The sequence below is a fragment of the Pezoporus wallicus genome, unplaced genomic scaffold, assembly GCF_028554395.1.
Source record: "Pezoporus wallicus isolate ANWC-B61680 ecotype Strahan unplaced genomic scaffold, APGP_CSIRO_Pwel_v1 contig_6644, whole genome shotgun sequence".
Taxonomy (NCBI): domain Eukaryota; kingdom Metazoa; phylum Chordata; class Aves; order Psittaciformes; family Psittacidae; genus Pezoporus; species Pezoporus wallicus.
This window is the reverse complement of record NW_026637098.1, coordinates 998641-1014584: the sequence shown is the minus strand read 5'-3', so window position 1 is coordinate 1014584 and position 15944 is coordinate 998641. Positions and strand designations below refer to the sequence as shown.

The 15944-nt window shown below is 39.3% G+C and overlaps 1 protein-coding gene across 1 annotated transcript in view; it reads right to left on the bottom strand.

The window, feature by feature from the left end:
* The window catches only part of CTNNA2 (catenin alpha 2), a 503340-nt gene that overhangs the window by 358999 nt on the left and 128397 nt on the right, over positions 1 to 15944 (bottom strand). The window contains exons 4-6 of the mRNA XM_057403217.1: positions 9171 to 9337; positions 4386 to 4505; positions 1790 to 2056 (exon numbers count right to left, since the gene is read on the bottom strand). Coding sequence (XP_057259200.1) covers positions 1790 to 2056; positions 4386 to 4505; positions 9171 to 9337 — 554 coding nt within the window. The remainder of the gene's footprint in view (positions 1 to 1789; positions 2057 to 4385; positions 4506 to 9170; positions 9338 to 15944) is intronic.

Below are 15944 nucleotides of genomic sequence, written 5' to 3'. Positions count from 1 at the left end.
ACACGTTCATGATGCCTGCAACATCACGTAGAGTGGAAAAGACTTTACCTGTGGAGAAAAATGATGACCAAATATTGTCTCAAAGAGGAAAAGGACACTATCACATGTCTCGCATAGTCTTCACTGAATTTACTTTCACTAAGCACAACTCCTCTTTGCATTCAATAGCAGCCTTTTCCAGAGAGCAGCAGCAGCATCATCAGTTTGGGACTGAGAAGTCACATGTTGTCAGTTACTGTCTGTCAAACCTCTGCTGTCTGTAACATGCAAAGTCCCCCACAAAAGCCAGAGTAACCAGACCAAAGAGGGGTGTTATTTGCAGGATCTTACCAATAAGGGACATGTGAGCTGAGAAGGCCCTGAAAACCATGCAGAATCCTTAAATCTTGACCCACAACAATTGTACAGGCAAAAAAACATATATCTAGAAATAAAGCTATTAAAAAGAAATAAATCTGTATAGCAGATGCAGGCATTGCTGTTTCATGGACTTGAAAAGTGTATGGTGGAGATGAAGCCAACCTCTGCATCCTACAGTTCTGCATGGTTTTACTCTCTTTGCTTGTTGCTTTCTATACCTATCCACACATTTCCTGCTGTTATGTTTCCCCTCTAAACCCATTTCCCTTTTGCTATTATTTGTATACTCATTCTCTGCCATTTTTCAGTATCGTACTCAATCCTGAAGCTTCCCTTGGTCATACAATAAAATCCTTGATCGTATGTAGGGGGTCCCAAGAGGTACCGGGTATAAAAGCGTATTGATCCAGTGGGGTAATGGGTTAAAACTGAAACAGCAGAGATTTAGGTTAGATATAAGGAAGAATTTCTTTACTGTGAGGGTGCTGATGCTACCACCTCCAAAATAGACCCAATGACAGTAAGCCACAGATGCAGTGACAAAAGACGAGATGAACCACCTGCACTACACCTTCACTTGCAGTGCTAAATACAGCAGAATTGAGTAGCTCCTGATTGTGTTTGACAGATGCTTGTACTGTAACACATGTATTAAAATGAGAAGTACACCATTCCCTCATAATTGTAACAAACCCTTACCCAAAGTCAGAATGAAAGAGGAAAATACTTCCACATACTGTTTGCAATTAAAGTGTGGGGTACTTTCTAAAGAACAGCCCTCAAGTGTGAGATAGAGAAAAATCCTAAGACAGGACTGGCAATGAAAGTAACAGTTCAACACTTAGCTGCTCATAAGTTGCTTAAGCAAAACTGTAACTATTGCTGGAACAGAGACTGCAGCACTTTGCCTGCAGCTGAAGTAACTCTTCAACTGTGTTTGAAAGATGCTTCTTCCATATCTTTGATTAACAGAAATCATGATTCAAGTTGAATGTTAATGTTTCCAGGATGCTCAGCTCCATCACTCTATATTTTATTGTTATGGCTTCTTGACTTGCCAGACAAACATCATTTTGCCATTCAACTAATCACAGACCTTTGTCAGAGAATTAAGCTGCCAGATTAATCAGACTTTGAATTAAGAACCACGTAGCTAGATTTTTCAAGGACATTAAGGCAAAAGAGGACTGACCCTCTATCACAGCCACTGCATATGAACACAGATAACTCTTTATAATTCAAGTCCATTAGCACCAACTATTCCTCATTAAAAATAACACAAATCAATGTCTGCACTTTGCCTCTGCAGCCTGAGGAAATGGACCTGAATGAAAAGGGAAATGTGTGTCCTGTTTAAGAACCACTTAGGTAAAAGCACTGCAGATTGCATGGAGAAGCACTTTGTTTTCCATACACTTGTGATACTTACATCAAATTCATTTAATGCAGCAGCAAGCTCTCCAATGCCAGTGTGCCCCTTGTTCTCATCAGTGGGTGAAGTGGCTTGGGCAGCATTGGAGATACCAGCAATTGCTTCTTGTACTTGCTTGAAGACATAGTCTCTGTTGGCCCTCGTGGCTGCAACATCAGGGTGACGGAGGAATGCTTGGGATGCAGTGTACAGCATGGTGGCATTCTTCTTCAGAGCACCTCGAGCTGCAGCCATTTCATCCCTGCAGTGAGGATCTTTCAGTTCCTATATGAAAACACACTGTTTTTATAGTTGTAAATGAAAGTTCTCATATTAGAATGTGTATAAGCCTTAAGCATCCATGCAGGAATACCATCCAGTGATTTTGCAGAGATGGAATCAATAACAAAATCTATCATAAAAACCAGGTTGAATGGGGCTTGGAGCAACCTGATCCAGTGGAAGGTGGTCCTGCCCATGCCAGGGGATTGGAAGTAGAAGATCCTTAAGGTCCCTTCCAACCCAAACCATTCTGTGAATCTACGGGAGATCCCCCACCTACCCAAAAATGTCCATTGTGACTATTAGATTCTGCTTACAATATCTTCTTAGCCAAGAGTCTATATGCTTCCCTTATTCAAAGACCCACAGAAAATCTATATAAAACATTCAAAACTACTCTTCCTGATTGACTGGATTCAGCCTGCTGATTCCTTAAATACAATGCCAGTGCAAGAAGCCAGTTGCACAAGGGGGTTTGCCATATTTTTATATGTCTTTTTTAAAAAGGTCTACCTTATAATTTCATTTTTAAAAATCAAAATACAACTATTACATTGATGAATATGTTTTTAGTTATTAGAGATCTAATATGTCTTTTGTTATTTTTAGCCTTTGTTAATGTTTTGCTCCACTCCTCATCTCATTTAGTGTTTGTTTTAATGATACACTTTGTTTCCCCTGACAACAAGCATCAAATAGAGTACAACATTACCAGGATAAGATGACACTGTATTATTATTTAATCCATGAATTTATTTAATTACAGGATATATCAAACTGCCCATGAAAGCCTTTCAAGCATTAAGTAAGGTAGTCCTAACAGTACTCCTAAGGAGTATATGGAGACCTGAATAGTTATGTTCACAAAAGACTCTATAGCAAAAACTAAAGAGCAGCCCAGATATTCTGGATTTAAAGATTCTAGACACTGACAATTTAAACCACACATGATTGACAGGCAACAGCTTTCAGAGTGAATTAAGTGCCTAAAAACTTTATCAGGCTACAAAACAGAAAAGATACATGAACATGTATGTACATGTAAATACAAGTCCTCACGCTGTCAAGATATTCCTGTTATATGGAAACCTTACTGGCACTGTAAAAATACATCATAAAAAGAAAATGTTAAAAGCTTTATAACTACAGTTTTCTGTTCTCTTTTCACACCTCCAATAAGCATTTAAGAGACCTATACTTTCATTGGTTTTCATGTTTTTCTCTTTCTCCCCATTATTTGTAGCTATAATTCCACTCAGGATGTTCCTGAACATATATAATAGAACTGTTCATATAGTGACTAGATTCTACATTTTTAAGTCACTTACTTTCAGTCTAGCTCAAAAAAAAAAAAGTCATATTTTATTAAAAGAATCTTAGAACAGTTTGGGTTGGAAGGGACTTTAAAACTCATCCAGTTCCAATCCCCTGCCTTGGTAAGGGACACCTTCCACTAGACCAGGCTGCTCCAAGCATCATCCAGTCTGACCTTGAGCACTTCCAGGCCCATCTGCATGTGAAGCACAAGTGATGCTGGTTGGTTGATAAGCCTATATAATAACAGACAAGAAATACAATAGCAATACAGAAGTATGTTATCATTACTGTAAAACAGAAATTTGTAAATAGATGGATGACTATGGAAGGCCAGCTTTCTAAATCCACTGTGCTATGCAATACAAAAACAACACACCCCTGAATGACCGGTTGTATTCAAACACAGCCAAAGTTGGAGACTTGACATAACTCCACAGTGACAGCACCATCTGGACTCTTACAGAGAACAGGGTTCAGGAGAATATAATCTTTATTGCAAAGTTGTATAATTGCAGGCATTGAATAAATGTTATTGTGACTTTCTGGTCTTTTTTCCATCTGCCTTAGCAATGGCAGCAGAGTACTTGCCTTTTTTTAAGCATCTGAAAATTAATAATAATGGTTTTAAGCACAAAGGAGATTTCTGTTCTTCCTGAATTTGAATTATACTACACTACGAGAAAGCTCATGCTTTAACAGCTGTCATAGTGACCTCAAATCAGCATAGGTTAGAATTAAATGGGAATAATCATCAACTGAAAACTCTCCTTAACCTCCCAAATCACTCGCCTTTTCACCCTTCATTCTGGTATTTATTGAAGCCACTAAGAAAATATTCTTAAAGAAACTGCATTTATGAAAAATCCACCACATTCAACAAAAATCAATGGGATAAAATTAGAGGCCATGGCACAGCAATTACTTATTGCACATTTTAAACCACATTTAGACGTGAAATACAAGATCTCTAGAACTGAGACTGACTTTCTCAACCACAGACTTTAAGGGAACTCACCTGCTGTCGTCTCGCAGCAACATAGTTCAGTTTTACCATCTCTTTTCCAAACTCTTTAAAGCGATTTGCTAAGTCTTGCTCATTTGTTGCATTTTTCACTGCTTCTAGTGCTTCCTCCACCTAGAACATAATATATCAACTGTGTTAGCACTTTAATCCGGGTGTACACTTTGATAAAGTCTGTAACTATTTTACCCAACACTCTCTATTATAGGGACCCAATTTAGCTTTCATGTCCATCACTCCAGTGGCTTTATGACAGTCCCACTAACTTTAATTAAGTTTCTTAATAGAGAAGCTGTCTAATACCCATCCTGCATTACTTTCCATTTACTGTACTTTGGTATCATGTGAAATTAATGTAAAAGGCATAAGTATATTAATTTCCCCAGTCACACTTCTCAGATGAAATACAAATTAAATATCTGAGGGGTTAACAAAAAACAGATTAATACGTTCTTAACATGTGATACAGGGTTTATGGGGACAGAAAGCAAAGTTATTCATTCTGGACAAGAAATAATGTTTAAGAAGGAAACTCGGACTTATTGCTAAGATTTAAATTTACCCTGATAAATCCAAAACACTGTATTTTAGTGAAATAAATGAAACAATAGATGCAAACCAGAACATATTTATTGTTTCCTTGTTCTCAGCTCTCAGTTTTCCTTTTTGATTACTTTAAATTTGAGAAAAGAATCTACCAAAGAAAACATAACTGCAGTTACTCAGTCATGCTGTAGCTAACAGGCAAAGTTATAAACCCCCAGTTATACCACCAAGCTCATCTATCAAATCTATTGTGAAACTTTACCTTTTGTACAGCAAGAAAAAATATATCTGAAGGGATAAAATGCTCTTTTCATACAGCAAATAGAGGACATTTTCCTGTAACGAGGTGGGAATTCAAAGTTGTATTTTTCTCCCTCACAAGATAAAAATGCAATTCCAAGCACAAAGATTGAGAAGTGAAAAGCTTCTATTCACATCCTTCTATAGAAAACCTATAGCTTCAATTCATGCGAAAGTGCAAAGACTTTCCACAACATTTTTTTTCCTCTTAGAGAAACAGCTAAATGTGATAGGAAATGCAAGAGCAGAAGGTGGCAGCTTTCTCTCCAGATGCCGCTGGGAATCAGAAATTCAGCAGTAGATGGTGTCTTATGAATTCAGAAAGACAGAGTCGTGTGCAGAACCTGCCTTTTCATCATTTGCGCGGCCCTGTGTTTTCCTACAAGCCAGAGAGGATATTTTTCTTTTGAGCTTTTACCTACTTACTATGGATCTACAAATTACAGGGCAGTAGAGTAGCGAAACCATATATTTCTATTGAAAAATGTAGAATTCAAGCACATAAATCCATCACTGTTATGTTGAAAATCTTGTATCAAGCCAAAGAGTTGCAAGCTACACCTTATTCAGAATCAATTCCCTTCTCTTTTCCTCTTAAAAAGACCAGCAGCTTTTAAAGCTGAACAATCTGACTGCATTAAGCACTAACACAAATTACAAAAGCATCATTTTATTTACTGTTTTGTTCTTGCAGCAAATTCCTTGCAAAAATATCAAAATCCTGCTTTCATATCAAGAAGTGTTGGATTACCTGAAACTTCCATCTTCAATATATTTGCAATATTGAGCACAGGCATGACAAACCTCTAACTTGTTTATGTAAGTCCTGCCAGCTCCCTATTAAGTAAAATTGCTACAGAACCCACTTTGATAATCAGATTTCAAAAGATGCTGATCATACTCTATCGTGTCAGCCCGGGCTCAAGCCCATGAAATTACAAAATGAAGAAACTGGTTATAAGAAGTAGTAGAAAGCCCATGAGCACAAACCTCTGTTTTATTACAATTTATACATTCATATTGGAGCAAATTTCCTACCCTCAAAACACCAGGACTTCACTCAAGTATACAGATGTGTTTTTCTGATTGACTCCCATGTTCTTCTGATTAACTACCATGTAATTAATTATAATAGACTCATACTTCGGCATAAGCATCGATCACATTCTGTATTAGTATATGCCGTGATTATTACACAAGCTTGACCACAATAAACACTACTACTTATTTTAGTAACACAAAAGATAAGCTGAAATGACCAAGTGTCCTTCCAGAAAGCATTTGCGTATATTCACCCTAAAACATTAAATTTCCCATGAAGTCTTTGACACTCTTTCAGTGAAAATTAATTACAGTACATTTCAGTATAAATCAGGCTTCATAACTCCGACACGCAAAATTATTTTAGTTTATTAATTTTATGGTTAAATTACACCGGGCTTCGAATGTTACCTTCAATATGTTAATATAAGGGCGGTGTCTTCATCAGTTTTGTAAAATATAAATACTTTTTTGCCCTAGTAATAGAAATCTGTAACTAGTTTGCCTTATAAAATGGTAAGATAAAAACATTTACACTGTCAACCCTCAGAAATAAATTACACTTTTTAACCTGAAAAAAAATAAATTCAAATTTAAAGTTCTTAAGTTGAATTTTCTTGAAAACAACCAGAGATGACTGACTTCTTAGAAACAGAATTCACAATAACATCTGATAAAGGCAGAGATTACAAACCGTGCTACCGTACCCTGCCCTTGCAAATCTAGGGTGCAAACTGTGTAAGTAAATACACCCACTCACAGAACGGTATTGGATATTTCTGTTTTACATAATGTACTACACTGCTGCAACAGAAGGAAGAAATCTCAGATGTGAGAACAATATTTCTCATTGCTTGTCAAAGAGCTTGAAATAAAATTAAATCATAGTGTTAGGAAAAAGCTCTTGTTTATAATATTAAAGTGCCTACCCAGCAAAAGATTTTGAATAACACTTGCATGGAGTGTTATAGTGGGGAAAATTAAAAGCATACTTGAGAGACAATGCTTGCACTGCACAAAATAAGAGGCACATGCTGACAACTACAAGAGCAGCACTTTGTTCATTAGAGCAGAGCTCGCTAGAACCTCTGTTGAAAAACCTGCCTTTTTCATTACAGAAACTGTTTTCAAACCATTTAGGTTATCTGCACAGTTTGCAAGTTGAAGGGTTCTCATTGTTTGTTTAGAACATATCATCATTGTACAGTGACATTGTGAAAAAGACATTAAAAAACAATAAAATACTTTTGGGACAGATGCTACAAGGAAGTAAGTCTCCATCTCTTCTGCTGACCTCACACATGCACTCGGCAGGCTTTTAGCATTTTTTATATAATTTTTTGCAAAACTTGGTTTTATCCTAGAATCATAGATTCATAAAATACTTACAGTTGGAAAGGACCTTAAGATCATCCAGCTCCCACCCCCCTGCCATGGACAGGGACACCTCACACTAAACCATCTCACCCAAGGCCTCGTCCAACCTGGACTTGAACACTGCCAGGGATGGAGCATTCACAACTTCCTTGGGCAACCCATTCCAGTGCCTCACCACCCTCACAGTAAAGAACTTCTTCCTTACATCCAATCTAAACTTCCCCTGTTCAAGTTTGAACCTGTTACCCCTTGTCCTGTCACTACAGTCTCTAATGAAGAGTCCCTCTCCAGCATCCCTATAGGCCCCCTTCAGATACTGGAAGGCTGCTATGAGGTCTCCACGCAGCCTTCTCTTCTCCAGGCTGAACAGCCCCAACTTCCTCAGCCTGTCTTCATATAGGAGGTGCTCCAGTCCCTGATCATCCTCGTGGCCTCTTCCAGACTTCTTCCAACAGTTCCATGTCCTTTTTATGTTGAGGACACCAGAACTGTGCATAATGCTCCACTTGAGGCCTCACAAGAGCAGAGTAGAGGGGCAGGATCACCTCCTTCGACCTGCTGGTCACGCTCCTTTTGATGCAGCCCAGGATACGGCTGGCTTCCTAGGCTGCAAGCTCACACTGAAGCTGGCTTATGTTCATTGTCTCATCAACCAACACCCCCAAGTCCTTCTCTGCAGGGCTGCTCTGAATCTCTTCTCTGCCCAACCTGTAGCTGTGCCTGGGATTGCTCCAACCCAGGTGTAGGACCTTGCACTTGGCATGGTTAAACTTCATAAGGTTGGCATCAGCCCACCTCACAAGTGTGTCAAGGTCCCTCTGGATGTCATTCCTTCCCTCCATCGTATCAACCAAACCACACAACTTAATTTCACTTTGTTTATTTGTTTGTGCAATAAAATTAAAATAGTTCAATACCTATCAAAAAACCTACAAATAATTACATATCCCAGTTTCAAGTGCAAAGTCTTTTAATACTCCTATATAAGAAAACCATAAATGGTGGCAGCTAAAAGTGAATACAAATCCACACCAAGCTATCTGGCAATCTTTAATTCCTCTTTATTCTATTTTTCATCTTTGATAACTGATTACACTTCTAATACTGTCTCACTCCAAATTAAAGATTCTATCGTTTAAGGCATCCAGAAATCACACAAAGAAATGGAACTGCAGTACCTAAACTGAGCCACAAGATAGCAATACTCTACAAGTACTGAGACACTGGGGATAAGATGTGAGTTAAGTAAATGCATCCCTTCCCGGAAGATAGCTGCTAACAGTACTAGCCCAGTACTTTTTTACTTCAAGACTCCTAATATTAACTTCTGCCAAATTAGAAAAATCAATGAGACTAATGTAGAACTGTGTTATCTCCTACCTCTTTATCAGCACTGTAATTAAAACCTGTGAAATACAGTGTGAAATATGAACACTGGTATCCATTACCAATTTGTTCCTTATTTTTCTACACACAAACTACTCAAAACTGATACAAGGCATTAAAAATACATACGATTTTCAGATGTGACAGAAGCCTCATGACGTCAGCCATATCAGCCAGGATGAGCAAACGGGTGACAGCAGAAAGCAAGGCACGGGCAGCCCGCACCATGGTGCCCCGTTTCACAGAGGAGCAGGGGTCATCAGCAAACTCCGAGGAGGCAATTCTCATTGTTTCTCCTAGAATTGGGAGATAAAGTAATTAAAGAGACGTTTTACACTTGTATTTTTCAAGGAAAGTAAACACAAACTAACCCCGTTAGGTAAAAACTCCATGGCTAAGTTACTGGGTATTGAAATGCTCAGGAGAAATAGCTTATAAAATGTGTGCAGCAACTGCCTCAATATTCCCTGCCTTTTCTTCTTTATTACCAAGCTGTTCTTATAGAGCAGGGACCTGTAACAACTAAAAAGGAAACCAAAACACCAAGACAGACTGCTGCGTGCAACCAGTCCAATGTAAGAGAAACAGCAGTGTGTGGTACAGAAATACGGAGGTCACCTGCACTGGTAGGGAGGACAGAGCAGAGCACCCCATCGGTATCATTTCTACAATTCTGCCTTCACACGACATCCTTGTGCTTCAACTGCTGCTCCCCAGTCTTACTCTGCTCTTCGTGTGGAAGAGTTATCAGTCTTATGAACAGAAGACGTTCCCCTCCCTCCAATCATGGACTTAATGACTCTAACAGTTAACCCAGCACTGAAAGCCCACCAACTAACCCACGTCCTTAAGTGCCAAATCTACACATCTTTTAAATAACTCCAGGGACGGTGACTCCAGCACTGCCCTGGGCAGCCTGTTCCAGTGCCTGAGCACCCTTTGGGGAAGACATTTATCCAAATATCCAACCTAAACCTCCCCGGGTGCAGCTCACAGCCGTTTCCACTTGTTCGATCATGTGTTACTTGGGAGAAGAGACTGACCCTGACCTCACTCCATTGTGCTTTCAGGTAGATGTAGAGCACGATAAGGTCCTCCCTGAGCCTTCTCTTCTCCAGACTAAACTCTCCCTGAGTCCCTCAGCCATTCCCCATCACACTTGTGCTCCAGGACCTTCACCAGCTCTGTTGTCCCTCTCTGGCCCCGCTCCAGCAACTCAGTATCTCACAGTGAGGGGCCTAGGACAGAACACAGGATTCAAGGTGCAGCCTCACCAGTGTCCAGTACAGGGGGATGATCACTGCCCTGGTCCTGCTGGACACACTATTACTGATACAGGCCAGGATGCCATTGGCCTTCTTCCCTAGCTGGGCACAAGCTGCTTACATCCAGCTGTGTCAATCAGCAACCCCAGGTCTTTTTCTACCCGGCAGCTTTCCAGCCACTCTTCCTCAAGCCTGGAGCATTGCATGGTTGTGACTCAAGTGCAGGAGCCAGCACTGAGCCTTGTTGAATCTCAGAATTCCCTTTGTGACCATCACTGCCTTGATTTTACTGCCCAGTCTCCTCTGCACTCTGCCTATTCACCATCTGAAAATGTCCAGATATCCCTACTGCTGCCTCTCTGCGGAAGAAGCAAGACACTCTCTTGTATAACAAATGAAATATGCTAGTGCCTGGACACGTTATTCCTGTTAAGTTCCAGCACAAGCATTTTATTCAGCATGGCACTTAGTAACTAGATCGAGATTTTTAAGGATGAATTTTAGTTCTTTTTAGCTGATGGAAGTATTAAGAAGGAATAAATGGTACTTAGTGCTAGCAGCACTTGAAAACTTCAATTCTGTCTGTAAAGCTGAGATCTAATAGCTTCCAGCTAATAACAGAAATAGTGCTTTTAAAGGAGTAAGACTAGGTCTAAGTTGAAATGCAAAAGGAAGACAGGGAGAACCTGAAGAAAATATATGATTAGAGAGAAGGGTGAGACAAGGACAGCACAATGCATTCAGAGTACGCAAGATTCCAATGGCAAAGACCTTGAAATGACAAAGTGGAAACTTCCACCCCTTATATAGAGCAAGGAATACATTGCACAAGTAGGCATTAAAGGTTTTTTAAAGTCATAACCATCTTCCAAACATTTGATAATCTAATTTAAGCCAACATAGAACATGAAGCTCAACCAAAAAGGCAAACGTTACATTTACTTACATGGAAATGTGGTTAACATCACAACATCAGATAAAATCTGATATTGAAGACACTCAGCAAGTGAGAAACAAACACCACACCGCTATTAAACTAATAACTTAATGCAGTGGTAACTAAAAACGAGTGGCATATGTCTTTTCCTTTCATATATGACTCACAGAAGACAGTGAAAGGACTTGTACCATAAGACGTTTCTTTTTTTTGTAACCACCAGAAAAGCATTAATATAGCACGCACACCATACAGAAACACTGAACATATACCGATCCAATTGGAAAAGTTCCTTGCAAATAATACGGTTTTAGATGTAGGAAAAGGAACCTGGACCTGCCATTAAAACTCAAATCTAAGTATTTATGCTAATAACTGTACTGGGAGCATTATTGTAGCATCAGAAGTAAAAGCCAACCGATTCCTAATTGTGATGAGAACATCAAGAATTGACTAGAACATAAACTTAATATGAAATGCTGAGGCCCCTAGAAAAAAAATGATTGATTCAAAAGCTTATTAGAAAGTATTTGAGTAAGCCACAGTCTTAAAAACTGTTATGAACTAACAGAACATTATTCTAAGCAATAGGGAAAACATGCCTTACTATCTACCTTCAGCCTTGTAGGAAATAGGTGATTACACCACTTCTTAACAGTGTCAGCTGAATACTAATGAAGTGAAAATGCATTATCTGCCTTCAAAAGTAAGGAAATGGAAGAAAAAATATGTAGTAATAAAATAGGAATAAAAATAAATAATCATAATTAAGAGACGTACTGTTAATCCAATCTATGAGAAAAACACTTGGGTTAAATTACTTGTAAAGGCTATGGAAACAACCCCATACATAGAAAGGGTGCCTCCCAACCTAAACCAGATTCCTCCAAGCCCCGTACAACCTGGCCTTGAAATAACAGGTTTAATTTTCACCTACCTTGCTACTACACTGCAATCAGGCTGAGAGGCAAACACCATTTCAAATGGGATTTTATATTAACCCAAACTTTGCTATTATTAAAAAATGAAAATAATTCTGTTTAGTGTAGAAGCTCAAAAATGAAAGCAATTCTAATGTGAAATCAATGCATATTTACATTGCTTTTAAGAGCATTGTAACAACATTTAAAACACTCCCAAGCCGTATAGCTTCCCACAAGATGATGCAAATAGTGGGGGAAAGACTTAGTGAATAATTCCCACAATGAGTAATACCCATCAGAACTCTTTTCCTTATTATATTACCATTATGACTGTATGTTTCTCATTATGATTAGTGTGTAGTATATCTTGGATGATAAGTTAATAATATGCAATTTGAGTAGGAAATTTCCAATGGCTCATTTCTAAGGCTGCTTGCTTAGATTTCCAGAAGGTTGACAAAAGTCTCAAAAGGTTTCTTAAGAGGCAATGAACAATCACTGCCAGATTAAGAGAAAACAAATTTCTAAACAGGATTGCTGCATAGAGACCTCAGAGCAGACTTCCAGTATCTGAAGGGGCTTATAAGGATGCTGGGGAGGGACTCTTCATCATGGACTGTAGTGACAGGACAAGGGATGATGGGTTCAAACTGAAACAGGGGAAGTTCAAGTTAGATACAAGGAAGAAGCTCTTTACTGTGAGGGTGGTGAGGCACTGGAACAGGCTGCCCGTGGAAGTTCTGAATGCTCCATCCCTGCCAGTGTTCAAGGCCAGGTTGGACAGGGCTTTGAGCAACCTGGTCTAGTGGAAGTTGTTCCTGTCCATGGCAGGGGGCTGGAATTAGGTGATCTGAAGTTTCTTTCAAACCCAAACCATTTCCAGGGATGGGGTATTCAATCCAAGACGAAATGGCAGCCAAAGCAAGCTTTGGATGTGGGAATCTGATGCCTGCAGATTATTTAACTTCCATTTTGGTACTGAAGAGATTCCACCATTTTCTGTCAAATTACGAGTCTGTAACTTCAGATAAATATTTAGTATTGAACTATAAAAGAAGGAAATAATATTTGATAATTGGCCAGTGGCACCAGGAAAGCAAGCAGGAAACTTATCTTCTTAGGTTTGACTACACAAGGAGATACTAACAGCAAATATATCTGAAAATCAACACTGGTGGGCAGAAGGAAAGCAGTTGAAGGGTCAAAGAGCTTAAAAAGTTTGGATTCATTATTTAATCTTAGAAAGCCGAAGTTCAGTGAAATAAATCTCAAAAATAGTTATCTAGAAACTATTAGACATAAGCAAATTAAAAATCATTAATATAAAAGTTCATAGCAGGTTGCTTAAAACTTGTAAAAAATGAATAGTTCACAATTTAAAGTTTAATAACCTAGAAAAAAATAGCTGGCATAGAGGAGGAAGGATTGTCTATCTCAGTGCTAGTTAACATTTTTATCCTTGTACAACAATGGTATCAGAGCACTCTTAGGCCAAAGGTACTGCTGGAGCTACAGCAAGTCAAATTATTTTCCAGAGAAACCTTTTTATCTGGAAAAAGCCAACTCTACTTATCCTTTTCTTTTCAAACTCATTTCAAGTTATTCTGTAATCTATATTAAATTGCTTCCAGTGAAAATTAGGTCAATACTAGAAACACAGACATCTCAAGTCATCAGGTCTGCTTCCTTGCCACTGCAGACAGTCATGTCATAATATAATTAATAATAATCTTAATATGATAATAACTACATTCATAAACTAATCAAGTTTCCATCTTAGAAACAGCTCAGACATTTAACCCCAATTAATCCTACTGGAAGGAGGAAAGGCATTCCAAAGCAAACTCCAGAATCTGACAGGTTTGTTTTTTTTCATTAGAGACACTTTAATGCCACACTGACTGTATTTGTAGATAAATTATATCTATTTCTTCTTGTGCCTCATCCTTTAAATGTAAGTATGTATTCTTCCACTGTGTTTCTATCGTCCCTTTTTCCACTTTCCATTTTTACGATGAGCCATGACAGATTAAAGGCAGTACTTCAGTCTCCTCTTATTGCATAGAATACCCATTCCAATTAACTATTACAGAAGCCCTATGAAGCAATTATGTTTCTGGAATACATGTGATAAGAACTGCAGATCCCTATAGCATTTGCAGCTATGAGAAACACTCACCTACACTTTGCAGGATTCATATACCTTTTTTGTTTGACACAGAGTCAGCCACTTTCTTGCTAGGACACAAACACCACATTATTTGGCATCTTGCTTTGAGAAAAAAAAGAAAACCCATGCATTTGGTTACACTTTGTAAATGAAGAGTCTTAGTTGGGTTAGAAAGTGATGTTAATACCCTAGAACTTTCTGTGGAGAAAGCCCCTATTATCCATGCAAGAAATGTGCATTACGAAAACAAGAGAAGGAAACAAACCCAAAGACACAAAAAAAAAACCCCAAACCAATAATAACAACAAAAGGAGCACCAAAACAACAACAACAAAAAAAAACCCACTCTTATAACGCACCATCAACCAAAAACCTAACAGTGAAGTTCAGCTTTACTCCTGAATTCTAATGGTTACTGGTAGTACTATTACCAGCAAATACCTGGGAGGGTATTTAGTAGGAGGCTGCAAAAAGGACAGAGCCAGCCTCTCTTCATCAGCACCCTGTGACAGGACAAAGGGCACAAACTGGACAGGAGGGTCCCTCTGAACATCTGGAAACATATTTTTTGGTTCTGTGAGGGTGACCTCACAAGTTGGGGCTGTTCAGGCTGGAGAAGAGAAGCTGCGTGGAGACCTCATAGCAGACTTCCAGTATCTGAAGGGGGCCTATAGGGATGCTGGGGAGGGACTCTTCATCAGGGACTGCAGTGACAGGACAAGTAGTGACAACCCATTTAACAATGGGTTAAAACTTGAACAGGGGAAGTTTAGATTGGATATAAGGAGGAAGTTCTTTCCTGTTAGGGTGGTGAGGCACTGGAATGGGTTGCCCAGGGAGGCTGTGAATGCTCCATCCTTGGTGGTGTTCAAGACCAGGTTGGACAGAGCCTTGGGTGATACGGTTTAGTGTGAGGTGTCCCTGCCCATGGCAGGGGGGTTGGAACTGGATGATCTTAAGGTCCTTTCCAACCCTAACTATTCTATGATTCTATGACCAAGCACTGGCACAGGTTGCACAGTGAGATTGTGAAGCCTCCATCTTTGGAGATACTCAGAAGCTGGACACAGTTCTTGGTAAGCTGTTCTGGGTTGTCCTGTATAAGAGGGTGGGTGGATCAGATATGTCCAAAGTTGCCATTTAGGCTCTGGGATCTCATCAGCTTAAGCAGGGTAAAACCTACAGCTACCATCTCCCAACATCACTATCAAACCACTTAGCCTGCTCTGATAGGATCCAACTGGATGATTCACCCTATCTATCCTTCCCAGAGGGGCAACACAAGATTATATTTAGTACTACTCAGTCACTTTGTCACAATAAAGTTACAGCACCTAGAAATGGACTCTTTAGACCTGATTCTCAACAAAACTTTTAGATTTTCAAAGTAAGATGTCATATCATTTTGGATATTAAGTTCAGGCATTCAGATTGGCTACAAGGAGGAAATTCTTTCCTGTTAGGGTGGTGAGGCACTGGAATGGGTTGCCCAGGGAGGTTGCGAATGCTCCATCCCTGGCAGTGTTCAAGACCAGGTTGGACAAAGCCTTGTGTGACATGGTTTAGTGTGAGGTGTCCCTGCCCATGGCAGGGGGGTTGGAACTCGAT